The sequence below is a fragment of the Pleuronectes platessa genome, chromosome 6 (assembly GCF_947347685.1).
Source record: "Pleuronectes platessa chromosome 6, fPlePla1.1, whole genome shotgun sequence".
Classification (NCBI taxonomy): Eukaryota; Metazoa; Chordata; class Actinopteri; order Pleuronectiformes; family Pleuronectidae; genus Pleuronectes; species Pleuronectes platessa.
Genome location: NC_070631.1, coordinates 13,289,788 through 13,303,004, shown reverse-complemented (window position 1 = coordinate 13,303,004; position 13,217 = coordinate 13,289,788). Strand labels below are relative to the sequence as shown.

Here is a 13,217-nt window from a genome sequence, read left to right as displayed (position 1 = left end):
TAACTGCCATTCTTGTTGTAATTGTTGTGAAAGACACAACAAATGAAATTCTTTTGATTCTGAAAAAACAGTCGAGTTAAAAAGGCGGGTCATATTATTCAAACCGCAGACACAGACGACCTGTCCACGTTCCATAACGATACAGGATGATGTGCAACATACAGCCAATAACCGTTTGATGGTTTTGACGCTATCCCCACTCTCCTGTGAGACTGCAGCCTGGGAGCACCTAGTTCCTCTCTTCATGTGTCCAAATAGAGAGGAAGCCAGGGGATTAGCTGTCCGAATGGAGCTTGAAAGAATGGGTAGTTAAAGTTCACAGTGCGGAGTCTGAGAACACCACCTCTCTTCCTTTCGCCCCCTTTCCCGGGGAATTCCACACCTAAAAGGGCAGGGCCATATCTCTCCTGCTGGCTCCTTACCATCCATCACTCAAAGTAGATGTGTTTGTATGTCTTGTGTGTATGTATTATATTTCTGTGTTGCCGCCTGTCCGTCTGTGTCAACATGACACTGTATGCCCACCACCCTTTCTCTCTCTCTCTCTCTCTCTCTCTCTCTCTCTCTCTCTCTCTCTCTCTCTCTCTCTCTCTCTCTCTCTCTCTCTCTCTCTCTCTCCATCTCTCCTCCATCACTTTTTGTCTGTGTGAGTGAGCATGCAGAGTGATCCAGGGAGTTAATTACAGTGGGTGCCTGTCCGGCGGGAACAAAAACCTTGCACAGACAGCACAACTCGGGCGGCAGAAATCAGACTGGTTCAACCCAGTCATCCCAGACCCTCCCGGCCCAGCCCGGCCCAGCCCGGCTCATCCCGGCTCACACTCACAGGACTATAAGCACAAGAGCGGCATTCAGATCTGAATAACTAAAGTGCAGAAGGTTGCAATGACGATTACCACCTTAAATACTTAAAATATAATCTTCCAGCTTTTTAGTTTTTATCTGCAGGTAAATGTCAGCGTAGGATACAGACTGGTACAAACACCATGCAGTGCTTCTCAGTGGCAACACTGATCCTTAAGTAGAGCACCTGACACCTCGAGCACCTGACACTTCAAAGAGTTGTATTAATATTAGATTTCACCTCTGACAGAGTTGAGACCACTTGTTACCCTGTATAAAGTTGAGACCCCCCAGTTTGACAGCTGACATGATAATTAAGCCATTCACAAAATTGCGACAGAATCTCTGGCTAGGCCATCTGTCTGCCACATGTAAGAACTAATAGATGTTTAGAGAACTTTATTAGCTTTAAGTCTTTAAACAAGAATTTTTTTCCCCAGTCATAATTCCTTGGTTGAAACAACAACATCAGTCAAGGAAGGAGTGGGAGATTAACTTGATTACTTCTCCTAATGAAATACCAGTTGGCTTAGGCCAGGAAAAGCAGAGGCGGACTATTTATGGCTGCCTAAAATTAGTAGAGGCCACATTGAATCGGACCTAGAGCTGAACTGACTAGACCCGGATGGAATTGATCCAACCAAACTGACCAGACGCATGTTCAACTAGGGCACTAACAGTTGGCAAGTGTCCCTCGGGCTGTGTCCTCCCACCACCACGTTCATTACCCAACCGCTAACAGAGATTCAATTGCTGTTGAATGTTTGAAACATTGACCACACAACACACAAGCATTAACTGTATAGCCTAATCAGAATTCAATACATTATGAGCACTTGGGATGTGATTATCATCTGAGCCCTCTGAAGCGCCTTTTAGGATATTTGCAAAGTGGAACTGGTATCCTCTAATTTGTGTCCATGTAAAAAACTTTGTATTCAGACTTTTACTGACTTGGTTTCCATGGTTTCTTGGACCTACCATAGCTCAGATGTTGCTTATATTCTAGACAGAGCTACATTAAAGCATCGAAGTTGCCTCGACCTCCGTTCAACACAGGCGCCGCAGCTATAAAACGTACACCCACCTAAAAGAAATTGCTTGTGTATTGTATTGGTTACCTGGATCTATAGAGTTTGGTGAACTTGGCCCACTGGCCTGAGGTTTTAATCCCACATGCAGGCCAGCCCTTTTCCAGCTATCTATCTTGTTAGTCTGAGCTGATGTAGCTTACGGTAATCTAATCCTAGCCACTCGCTACCTCGGATTTTCAAGCACTGACATGCTTACACCGACACTGTAGGGCAACAAATGCTACATACACCCTCATAGAAGGTCAAATATCCATCGAAAGCAAGAATAATCCTCCCCTTCATGTTGATAGAGATCTGAACCAAACTTATTTATCCCACTGCAGCTGAGGCACACTCCTCCTTTAAAGAGAAATGACATCTTATGGAGTTAGATGATATTTGATACTTATGCATGTGTTTGCCAGAATAGACATTTTAGCACTCACATGCTTTGGTCCTCGTGACCCCATGTTACCATGTACCAAATGTGCTTGGTAAGCCATATCCTGCCTATTTCACCCTGTGTTTTATGAGGCTACTTAACCTACAACTTGACCTCCTGCTTTACCAGATGTCAGATCCAAAAACATCTCACAGCACATAACCAGGACTTAGCTGTAACTCTGTCCAAGTAGCAGCACTAAGAACCTTTCACAGGCTTCCATGTAACAGCAGCCTTGCATGACCTAACTGACGATATGCTGGTGTGGGCAAAATAGCAGGAACACCCAAAATATAATGTAATCAATTACAACAATTACAAATATCCTACAATTCAAACTATAAAATGTATAATGTTCAGAATTGTATCAAAAGGGTGTTTCTGTTTTGTATGAGATATCTGATGTTTCGAGGGGTTTGTAATTTGTCCACAATATGTAGCTGTATTAAAAATATGAATAAAATCAATTAGCTTAATGCATTATCATCCAACAGTTCAACAAACTAGAAAGCTCCAACTAAACAGACACTCGGAGAGACCACAGACCTCCACCGAGGATGACTGGCCACTTTGTCACCATATTATATTTTCTGTTTGCAGGTAAAACCCATTCTCTGATAAAGCTGAAAGGGATATAGGTTACTCTACAGTAACTTTGATTCACAAAATCCAAATAATCATCAGGATCCACACCAAATTTGATCTGTCCATAGATATTAGCAATACATATGTCTGGTTGTTTTCATACATTTTTTCATCAAGATTTCTACTTTGTGAGAAATTCACAAAAATGTAAAAAAAAAAAATCAGAAAGAAGAAGAAAGTGATCCAGATCTACACAACAGTTGAATGGGTTATTTCCTATCACATACAGCATCCTTCCACCAAGTTTTGTGAAAATCCCTCACTTTTTCTTGTTTTACACAAAACAAGAAAAAAAAACATACAAACCAACAAAAAAAAAACAGGCAGGGGTGAAAACTGGTGGTAAAAATTGACATATATTTGAAGCAGCATCTATCATCATCTTCTTGGATCGCATCAAACTTTCCACCTCTGTTGAATAAATAAAACTTTACGTTTTTGTCTTTGCAGAGGCTCATATGGACATGAAAATATGTACATTAGTTCACACTGCGTGGTTGAACAGGAAGTGGTTCATTGCAAATCCAGCAAATGCATGTGAGCGCTAAACCCTCACTGGTTGTTTATCATCTTAATGGCAGTTGTCCACCCACTCTGCCTAGAGCCAAGTGCATATAGAGTCATATGTACAGTCACAGTATTCGTCTGGATGCCAGTCCGTAATTCAGCCAAGTCACTAATTTACAATAACTAACAATCATTTTGGCATCTACATACTTATATTTATAATTTATTATTATTATTCTTTCATCATACTGCTTTGTGTTTATAATATTATTTGTTAAAGTTGCAGCAGTTCAGAATGGCTGTGGCTGATTTAAAGGAGGAAAGACCAGACAAGTCACATCAGAGCTGTGACATATTTTTGTATTCCTTTCTTGCTTCTTAATTATCTAAGTGTCTTTTCTGTCCCGCTTTCTGTTGTGGTTGTTATGTCCCATTTTGTTTTGTCAGATTTGTGTCTTTGTCTTTGCTGTTATACCAACAGGACTGATATATTTACAGCTTCAGTTTAATACCATCATTCCCTGGAGTTAATTGAGTAGTATTCATTAATCACAGCTGTCGGAGGGAGCGGAGCCTCCTTTAACAGCAGTAATTGTACTTCATTGGGTGTATTTAGTAGTCTTGGCAATGGGAAGAGGGCTGTGACTGTTGACGGCAGAGATGCAGTTGTCGGGCCGGTTGTCTGTGCGAATGTGGGTGTGTATGTGCATGCGTTTGGGTATGTTTGCAGTGGGGAGTAAGTTTGGGTGAGTCTGTCTAGACACAATCTCACTAACTGAACTCTTTGTGACCCTTGGTGCCCCAAAGGCTGTCTGATACGACACTCAGTGCAGCGGGAGACACAATAGACGCTGAGAAGGCAGCAGACAGGGACACGGAGGCAGCGCTCTGCCTCACACCGTGCCAGACGGACGGTGATGCAGAGCGATGCTCCGACTGTGCAGTGAGACAGAGGCAGCACTTCATGACAAAACAAACCACATCAGGATACTTGCTAGATCGACAGGCAGCATTTAAACTATAAGCAGAAAAAGACACACCCACAAGAACCTCAGAATGCATGCACGTAATAACCTGATGCAGTTGGCACAGTGAAAGTATGAGGGCAGGTAGAAACTGGGCAACTTATTCTTAGCCATGATAGTGTGGAGGACGAGCGTCCTTTCTGTTGATGCTTCCTCGCTCTTGAGAAGGGAGGTGTGGAGATATAGTCCACCAGTACTTCCAGAAAAGGACACGGAGCCATGTATAGACACAGAGAGCAGAAGATAAAACACAAGCACAGGGAGGAAGAGAAGCAGAGGCCCAGACAGGAAGCCAAAGCTACAATAAAAACATATAGCACATATATGTAGATAGAGGCAGTTGCAGGGAATATGTATTACATGAAAATCGGTTTATCTACAAACAAACGTCTGCAGTACACCACCTCCCTTTGGGGAGTTACGTGCAATGCAAAAGGCTCAACATCAATGCAATCGATCAATGGAAAGCCAGTGTTATGACGACACTATTATAGTGAGGTTTTGCTTGTGACACAACAGTGGCTGCCATTTGACTAATATGGACAGATATTAAGTCCGACTTGCTTTGTTTTTGCTTTCCTAATAATTTGCTTTTAAATATATAGTTACCTTAAGGATAAATGTTGTTAAATACAGCTCCCTGACCATGAAGTCTTTAACATTATTCAGCGCCATCGAATAATTATCCCCTCGACTAGCAGGTCACAAGGTCAACAAAGGTCAAAAGACCTGAGATTTTTTGTTTTCTGTACACATGGAAAAAGCAGGTAAAGCAGTTGCTCGGGACAAATCTAAAAATACACAGTGACCTAATTGAGCAAGTCGGGACTGCAGGATCCTTTTATTATCTCCATCGTGTTTTATTCTTATCACCATCATATCACATGCTTATTCATAAACTCTGTTTCCTATTGAATTTATATTTAGTTAATTTGAAGATATGACACATTTTTATCTAAGCATAGCAGTTGTTACAGAACCCTGAAAAATAGCAGAGAAATAACAGACATAATACAGGAGGTGAATTATTTTCACACTACAGAGCGCCTTCCATATATATATATATATATATATATATATATATATATATATATATGACATGCATAAGTGCAGCTCTTATAAATAACCTATGCACCAGTGTTTAACAGAGGGATTATTGAATGGCACTCCCAGTTCCTGAGGGATGCCGCTCGTGCCGGTGAATTGGATTTCTGCTGTGTCCATTCTTTCCGCCATACTGGGGATCTGTGGCAGATGCAGTAAAATGTGTTTTATAGAGCTATGGTTAGGGTGTTGTCTCAGCATTGCTGCTATCTGTATGTTGCCAGTACCATCTAGTGGCAGCAGGTGTTAGTGCCATCATGGCTGTGGGATGTCAGGTGGCTGATGTTCTGGGGGACAGAATCATGTGGCAGAGGTTTTGTGATGTGGGTAGTTCACAAACTTGGCATTTAACCTGGTTTTTATCTCTCACCTCAGGACCGCAAACTGACCAAGGCGGAGCAGCAGCGCTTCAAGGAGGAGGCCGAGATGCTGAAGGGGCTTCAGCACCCCAACATTGTCCGCTTCTATGATTCCTGGGAGTCTGGGCTGCGCGGCAAGAAGTGCATCGTTCTGGTCACTGAACTCATGACTTCAGGAACACTCAAAACGTAAGTGCAACCTCCTCAGTTTTGTTCATCTTCCCTCATTGACAGCTCACTTTTATTTGATAATTTAATTGAGTTTGTTTGTCATTTTCTTAAAAATAACCCTTGAGCCATAGTATCTGACTGACATAAACTCCTTTAATCACACTTTAGTTTCCTGTATTTACCAGATCCTAGCACCCGTTGTAGGAAAATGTCACCAACAGGTGGTAGCTCTGTACTCTTAATAGTAATTGTATCTGTAATGAGGGCTTTAAAATAACTAAAATAATGACATCATCTAAACATTTACCTTTACTGGAAAAACATTTTTTGATGTATGGTATACATCATTATTATTATTATACTCCCTATAAAACAAAAAAAGAAAATAACATGGCTTCAGATTTTCTTTTCACTTTGATATGTTATATTAAATATATTTTGGAAAAAACTGTAAATGATGAACAATATAATGTAATCAAAGTGAAGATCCATGACCAGTTATCATGATGCAGTGTTTATCGTTGGTTGATCACATTATTCCCTCTGATTCGAACAGTTTTTGCTCTCTGCACAGGTACCTTAAGCGCTTTAAGGTGATGAAACCCAAGGTCCTGAGGAGTTGGTGCAGGCAAATTCTGAAGGGCCTTCACTTCCTTCACACCAGGACTCCTCCCATCGTCCACCGGGATCTCAAATGTGACAACATCTTCATAACGGGCCCCACAGGATCAGTCAAGATAGGTGACCTCGGACTGGCCACTCTGATGAGGACCTCCTTTGCCAAGAGTGTCATAGGTAGGTGACATAAGAAAATCAATCACTTCGGAGAGCAATGCCAGGCATAAAGTCGCTGCACCAGCAAACAGAGTCAGGGCCTATTAAAGTAGGTTTCTCTGAATTCAGCACAGTACAGATGTTTACAGTGGGCCTGGGAGTATAGAAGAAGTCACTCTAAATTCCATGTGGGTAGCACTTACTGTAAACAGAAACCACTAATGAGATGTTAGCTCTGTGAGCCAACTTAAGCAGTGCCCCGTAAGTTCCATTTAGTTCAATAAAGTTTTAAATCAGGAAGCAAGAGCAGCCGACAGGAAGCGTCAACTGAGATTCAAGTTATCTTTCCACTTTGGGTAATTTCCGCTCTGCGAACAGTGACAGTGAATACAGAATGTAAACAGTCCTGGTGGTGTGTAGCTGTTCTGCTTGTTATTGACTGTGAAAAACCGTCTGAACAGGAACGCCTGAGTTCATGGCTCCAGAGATGTATGAGGAGCACTATGATGAGTCTGTGGATGTTTACGCCTTTGGGATGTGCATGCTGGAGATGGCGACGTCAGAGTATCCCTACTCTGAGTGCCAAAACGCAGCTCAGATCTATCGCAAAGTCACAAGCGTGAGTGTCTTTAACTGAATCACTCAGCACATCTGTGGTAATGACACATGTAGACCCAATTCTTTTGTATATTTTTTATCATAATTTAAATGTGATCCCAATTATCGGACTACATGATTAAGTTGTTGAATACAACTACTTTCCGTTCGATTTCTCTACAGGGTATAAAGCCAGCCAGCTTTGATAAAGTGAACGAACCAGAGATAAAAGAGATCATCGAATGCTGCATTCGTCAGAACAAGAGCCAGCGGTAAGCAGGTTTTCTTTTCATTACATGACGTGTCGCACTGTCTTTCTCACAGTTCCTGAGCAAGTCTTCTTCAAACATCCCTGTTTCACCTTCACTTGACAGACTCTCCATCAGAGACCTCCTGAACCATTCGTTCTTCGGGGAGGACACGGGGGTCCGGGTGGAGCTGGCAGAGGAGGACACAGGCACCCAGGACTGTTTGGCTCTCCGGATTTGGGTTGAAGACCCGAAGAAGCTCAAGGGGAAGCACAAAGACAATGAGGCCATTGAGTTCGGCTATGACCTGGAGAATGATAGTGCTGAGGAGGTGGCTCTAGAGATGGTGAGACGCTAGGACAGTGCATGCCTGAGGGGGGAGATGTGGCTTCATGGGTTTCTTAAATGCCTTAAAGCTTAAAATAAGGTCAATTGAGGGAAATCCTTCAGGTCATTTATAAGCCATTTCAAGGTATTTATGAGTGAATGAATGAAATCTCTCTCCCTTACTATCTCTCTCCAGGTGAAGTCCGGTTTCTTCCACGAGAGCGACGCCAAAGTGGTGGGAAAATCCATACGGGATCGAGTGAGTCAGATCAAAAAGTCGCGGGAGCGTCGACAACAGCAGCAGCTCCTCCTGCAGAACCAAGGCCTTGAGGAAAGGAGAGACTCCACTCTCACCTCCCACACCTTTTCTCATCCACCCTGCTCCTCCACACTGGGGCCAGGGGCAGCTGGACAAACAGGAGGAGGAGGAGGGCAGGAGTTGGAGGAGCGGCCTGAAGTGGACCAACATGTCAGACAGCAGCATATATTCAGTGGGACAACCCTTGGTCTGCCAGGTACATTATGCACCTCCATTATATGTGACACACACCAGGAGCTTATTTGAAAGGTGGACTATGAATGAATTGGACATTACTATGATAAAACATGGTGGAAGCTCAAGACTATAAAATACTTAATGAATATTATTAGCTGGAAGGGTGTGTGTTGTTTGAGTTTTTACATTCTTTCTTGTTCTTTTGTAATCATCTTCTACCCAGAAGGTGAGAGCATTGGATCGGCCAGTTGTGAATCGCATGCAAGTGGACAGAGCCAGGCGTACTCTCAGCAAGGGGACTCATACACCCACCCCCAAACGGCGGTCCCCCTCACAGCATCTGTACGTCGACATGTTGTTTTGACCTCCTTCATGAACCGTTTCTTGCAGATTAATTGCTTTACTGTTTGCAATCATTGTAATGATGGATCACATTGTTCATTTACCCTCAGACGCTCCCCACTGGTGAGAGTGGAAACTTTACCGGTGTGCCACTTGGTCAGAGTGTTGGTATGTCCGCCATGCCCATAGGCCAAAGTGGAGGGGGGCCTGTTGGTCAGACTTTTCTTCAGCCCACTACCATGGTTCCACAGGTATCACAAAGTGTACCACAACAATATTTCCAGGTGAAAGGAGTGATAATACTAACTTTAATGAAAAAAAAAAACATGTCTGCATTGGGAGTACAACATTTAACATTACTTTAAATGCAAGCCAATCTGTGACTGTGCTATTCTGTCATATTTTGTGCTTTTCCCTGAATAACTTTTTACCAAACCACAAATCATCCTCATTTTCCTATGAAACTGACCATCTGATTATGCTCTGTACAGGGTTTCCCCCAGGAAATTGTGTAGCAGAGATTTTGACTCAACAATAGTGACTGATCCATTGTACAGTCTTGCTGTATGAAATAGTGCCTAACTAGCTATTCTCATTTAAGCTGACGTTTAAAGTTCTGCCTGTAGATTAAAGTAAAATTAGTTTACTTGGTCCATATGTGTTTAAGGCGAGGCGCGCTACCTCTGCTATAGACCACTGTGGGAAACCCTGCTGTATTAAAGTATATGTGCTGTTAATTTATGTCCCTTGCCAAAGCTTATTCTTACCTGTTTTCTAATATTTTCTTTTCCCTTTCAACACCAATCATCAATCTTTCATTACCACTGAGTAGTCACAAACATTTTCATCAGAGACATTTCAAACTGCCACTCCCCACGGCTCAATACTCCCCTCTCACTCATTCATACCCCCTGTTTCCCAACAAGCACCCATTAATATTGTCACTACACCCATGTCCGTCACTGATCCTGCTGGACAAGCAGGTAGCATTGTGCCCCCTGCTCAGCAGACCCAGCCCCCTGCCACTCCCATGCAGTTCACTGACATCATTCCCCAGGCAGCACCCCAGCAAACGCAACCTCTCATGATCCCTCAGCAGACCATTGTCCAACAACAACAGATTGGGATGGATCCACAGACCTCCACCCTTCAGCAACCACAACAGCAAATGGAGGCCCATGCCACTGTGCTCGAACAACAAGTCAGTGCCCCTCAGCAACCCACGGAACAGCAGCAGAGCCTCGCAGCTACAACTGTACATCAACAGGAGCCTCAGCAGCAGATCTATGCGCAGCAACCGATTCCACCTGTCCAGCCAGCTCTTCATCAGCAAGTGTTGCCCACACAAACAGGTATGGATCAGCGAGCTATGTCGATACCGCAGGCAGGAGAGCAACCTCAGACTTTTAAACAGCAACCACTAGAGGATCCTAACGACCAGAACACGATACAATCTCAACTACAACAACAGCTTCAGCAACAGCAATCTCTGTTACAGCAGCAGCAGCAACATCAGCAACAATTTTTACTGATTGAGCAACATCAGCTCTATGTCCAACAACAGCTTGATCAGCAGCAACAAGCACTGCTACAGCAGCAGCAGCTTTTTCAACAACAACCACAACAACCGCTTTTGCAACAGCAATTGGAGCCGCAGCCTCTTCCACAGCAGCAGCAGCAGCAGCAGCAGCAGCAGCAACATCAGCAGCAGCAACATCAGCAGCAGCAGCAGCAGCATCAACAGCAGCAGCAACATCAGCAGCAGCAGCAGCAACAGCAGCAGCAGCAACATCAACAGCAGCAGCAGCAGCAACATCAACAGCAGCAGCAGCAGCAACATCAACAGCAGCAGCAGCAGCAGCAGCAGCAGCAGCAGCAGCAGCAGAGCCAATTATATCAGCAAATCGGACAACACCAAGCCGCATCGCAAAATGAACTGGAGAAGCAGCACCAAAGTGGACAACAGCAGCACAACATTGCATTACAGCAGCAGCAGACTCAACAGCAAACAGAGCAACAACTCCAGCAGCATGCCTTACTCCGACAAATGGAACAGCAACAGCAACAGGCACTAATACAGCAGCATTTGCAAAGGAGCGCTATGTTACAACAACAGCAGCAGCTACAACAGAATGCTCAGCTCCAGCAACAGGAGCAGCAACAAGTGCAACTCAAGCAGCAGATAGAGCAGCAGCAGCAGCAGCAGCAAGCTCTGCTGCAGAAACAGTTAGAACAGCAGCGTCAGCAACAAGTCCTGCTACAACAACAGGCAGAGAGATTACAGCAGCATGCCCTCATACAACAACAAAGTCAAGAGCAGCAGCAGCAACAGCAGGCAGCAGTCATTCAGCTTCAGCAAACTGAGATACAGGAGAGTGTCTCTTTTCCACAAAGTAACAGCGAGCAGCAGATTCAGCAGCAATCAACTGATATACAGCCTGTGTGTATCCCACAAATGAACACCGCTCAGTTTACACCTCATACTACTCTCACACAGCAGGCGATAGAGCAGCAGCAGCAGCAAGCAGTATTGATCCAGCAGCAAAAGGCATTTATTACCCAGCCGCAGAACCATCCCTCTGTTATGGAACCTCATATTCCAGTCGGCACTGAGGTGATTCAGCACCAAACCCAATCTATCTCACAGGCCCAGGTCCCCATGGCCATCCAGACTACGCAGATCCCTCTCCAGACAACTGCTGTTGCTCAAGTTTTCACCCAGCAAAGACAAAATGAGGCTCATCCCCAGAACCAGGGCCAGGTACCAGTCCACTTCTTAGCCCAGTCTGCAGCCCAAGCAACTCAGGCTATGGCTGAGGCTCATGTACCTCCTCCAGCAGCAATGATCCAGGGACAGAATCAAATCATCCAGACCCAGCAAATTCCTTTACAGACAAGTTACCCAGGACCTGTCACTTCCACACAGAGCCAAGTAACTGCTCTGCCATTAATCCAGACTCAGCGCTTGCACCAAACAATTACTCAGTCCCAGCAGCCACATGGCCAAGGCCCAACTGTTAACACTCAGATGATGGACCAACACAGCCAAGCTGCTGTCCAGCCTCCAGCTGCGTTTGCTTCAATTCCCAGTCAAATCCAGCATGAGTCTCTTGTTCAGCAAAATGCTCAGATGCCAGGGCTCATGCAGCCCCAGCCCCAGCTCCAGCAACGTCAAGACCAGCCAGCTGGCCAGGTGCATGCTCAGACTGCCGCTGGCCTTTTGACCTCTCAGTGTGTCACTCAGCTTACCCACCAAGCCATGCCATCTGCACACCAGGATGTATCTCAAATTACACAACAGCAACAGCAGCAGCAACCAGTACTCCAATATCAGCAGATCATTCTGTCTCCTGGCTCAGCCGCTGTTGGGACCAAGACAGATCTCGGTTCCGCAGTTGACCCTGCGAACTTTGCTTCCCCTCCTTATCCTGTGCAGCAGGCTGGACAAGGCTATGTTCCAGGCCAAGTTGTTCAGGATCCGCAGCAGCAGACCTTTGGAAGCACCACTGACCCTTCATTCATTCAGGCCCTCTCCCAGCCTGTCCTGCCCCAGTCGACTGAGCAATACCAGCAGCAGCTGCAGAAGCTTCCTCATGTGCATCAACCTCTTGCTCAACCTCCTCCACAATCTCAGTTGCTGGCACAGCCCATTGCTACCCCTATCCAGCAACCAGTTCCTGTGACGGTGGCCCATCATCCTGCACAGACAGTCTCCAGTAATGTGGCTGAACCTCAGTCTAAGAACCGGACCCTTCCCCTCTATAGTCATCTAGTGACAAGCGCCACTTCGTCTCCACAGCACCAGGCCAACCAGATGCTGCCAGCTCACACACACACACAAACCAGCTACCAGGCCCAAATACACTCCAAGACACAGACACACACTCAGATACAGTCTCATTATCACACTCAGACACAGGCTCATTCTCGGACACAGGCTCATTATCACACTCAGACACACACTGACACACGCAACGCTGAACAACCTGTTCTGCCCAGCGCTGTCTTTCCTGCACAACAAATGCCCCCCAGTCCGTCTCATACCTCATGTCCCCCAACAACACTACCATCTCTCATATCCCACTATCCTGCTGCTGCCCCTGCTCCAGAGCTGCCTACATCTCCGCCAGCGGCTCAGGTAACCTTCCCAAGGCAGGCCGCCGACTTTATCCCCACTTCCCCTCCGCCTGCCGCTACTCTACAATCGCTTGATTCTAATGCCCCCAAACCCTCCCAAGCCTCGCTGCAAGATTGTGACCTTTCC

The 13,217-nt window shown here is 45.1% G+C and overlaps 1 protein-coding gene across 7 annotated transcripts in view; it reads left to right on the top strand.

The window, feature by feature from the left end:
* The window catches only part of si:dkey-151g10.3 (serine/threonine-protein kinase WNK3), a 36,866-nt gene that overhangs the window by 12,334 nt on the left and 11,315 nt on the right, over positions 1–13,217 (top strand). For 5 of the 7 annotated variants that reach the window (XM_053424314.1, XM_053424313.1, XM_053424309.1 and 2 more), the window contains exons 3-10: positions 6,015–6,187; positions 6,744–6,964; positions 7,405–7,562; positions 7,724–7,812; positions 7,915–8,134; positions 8,312–8,630; positions 8,835–8,953; positions 9,064–9,237. In XM_053424314.1, the coding sequence (XP_053280289.1) occupies positions 6,015–6,187; positions 6,744–6,964; positions 7,405–7,562; positions 7,724–7,812; positions 7,915–8,134; positions 8,312–8,630; positions 8,835–8,953; positions 9,064–9,237 (1,473 nt within the window). The remainder of the gene's footprint in view (positions 1–6,014; positions 6,188–6,743; positions 6,965–7,404; positions 7,563–7,723; positions 7,813–7,914; positions 8,135–8,311; positions 8,631–8,834; positions 8,954–9,063; positions 9,238–13,217) is intronic. The other 2 variants (XM_053424311.1, XM_053424312.1) reach the window with 2 other exon arrangements.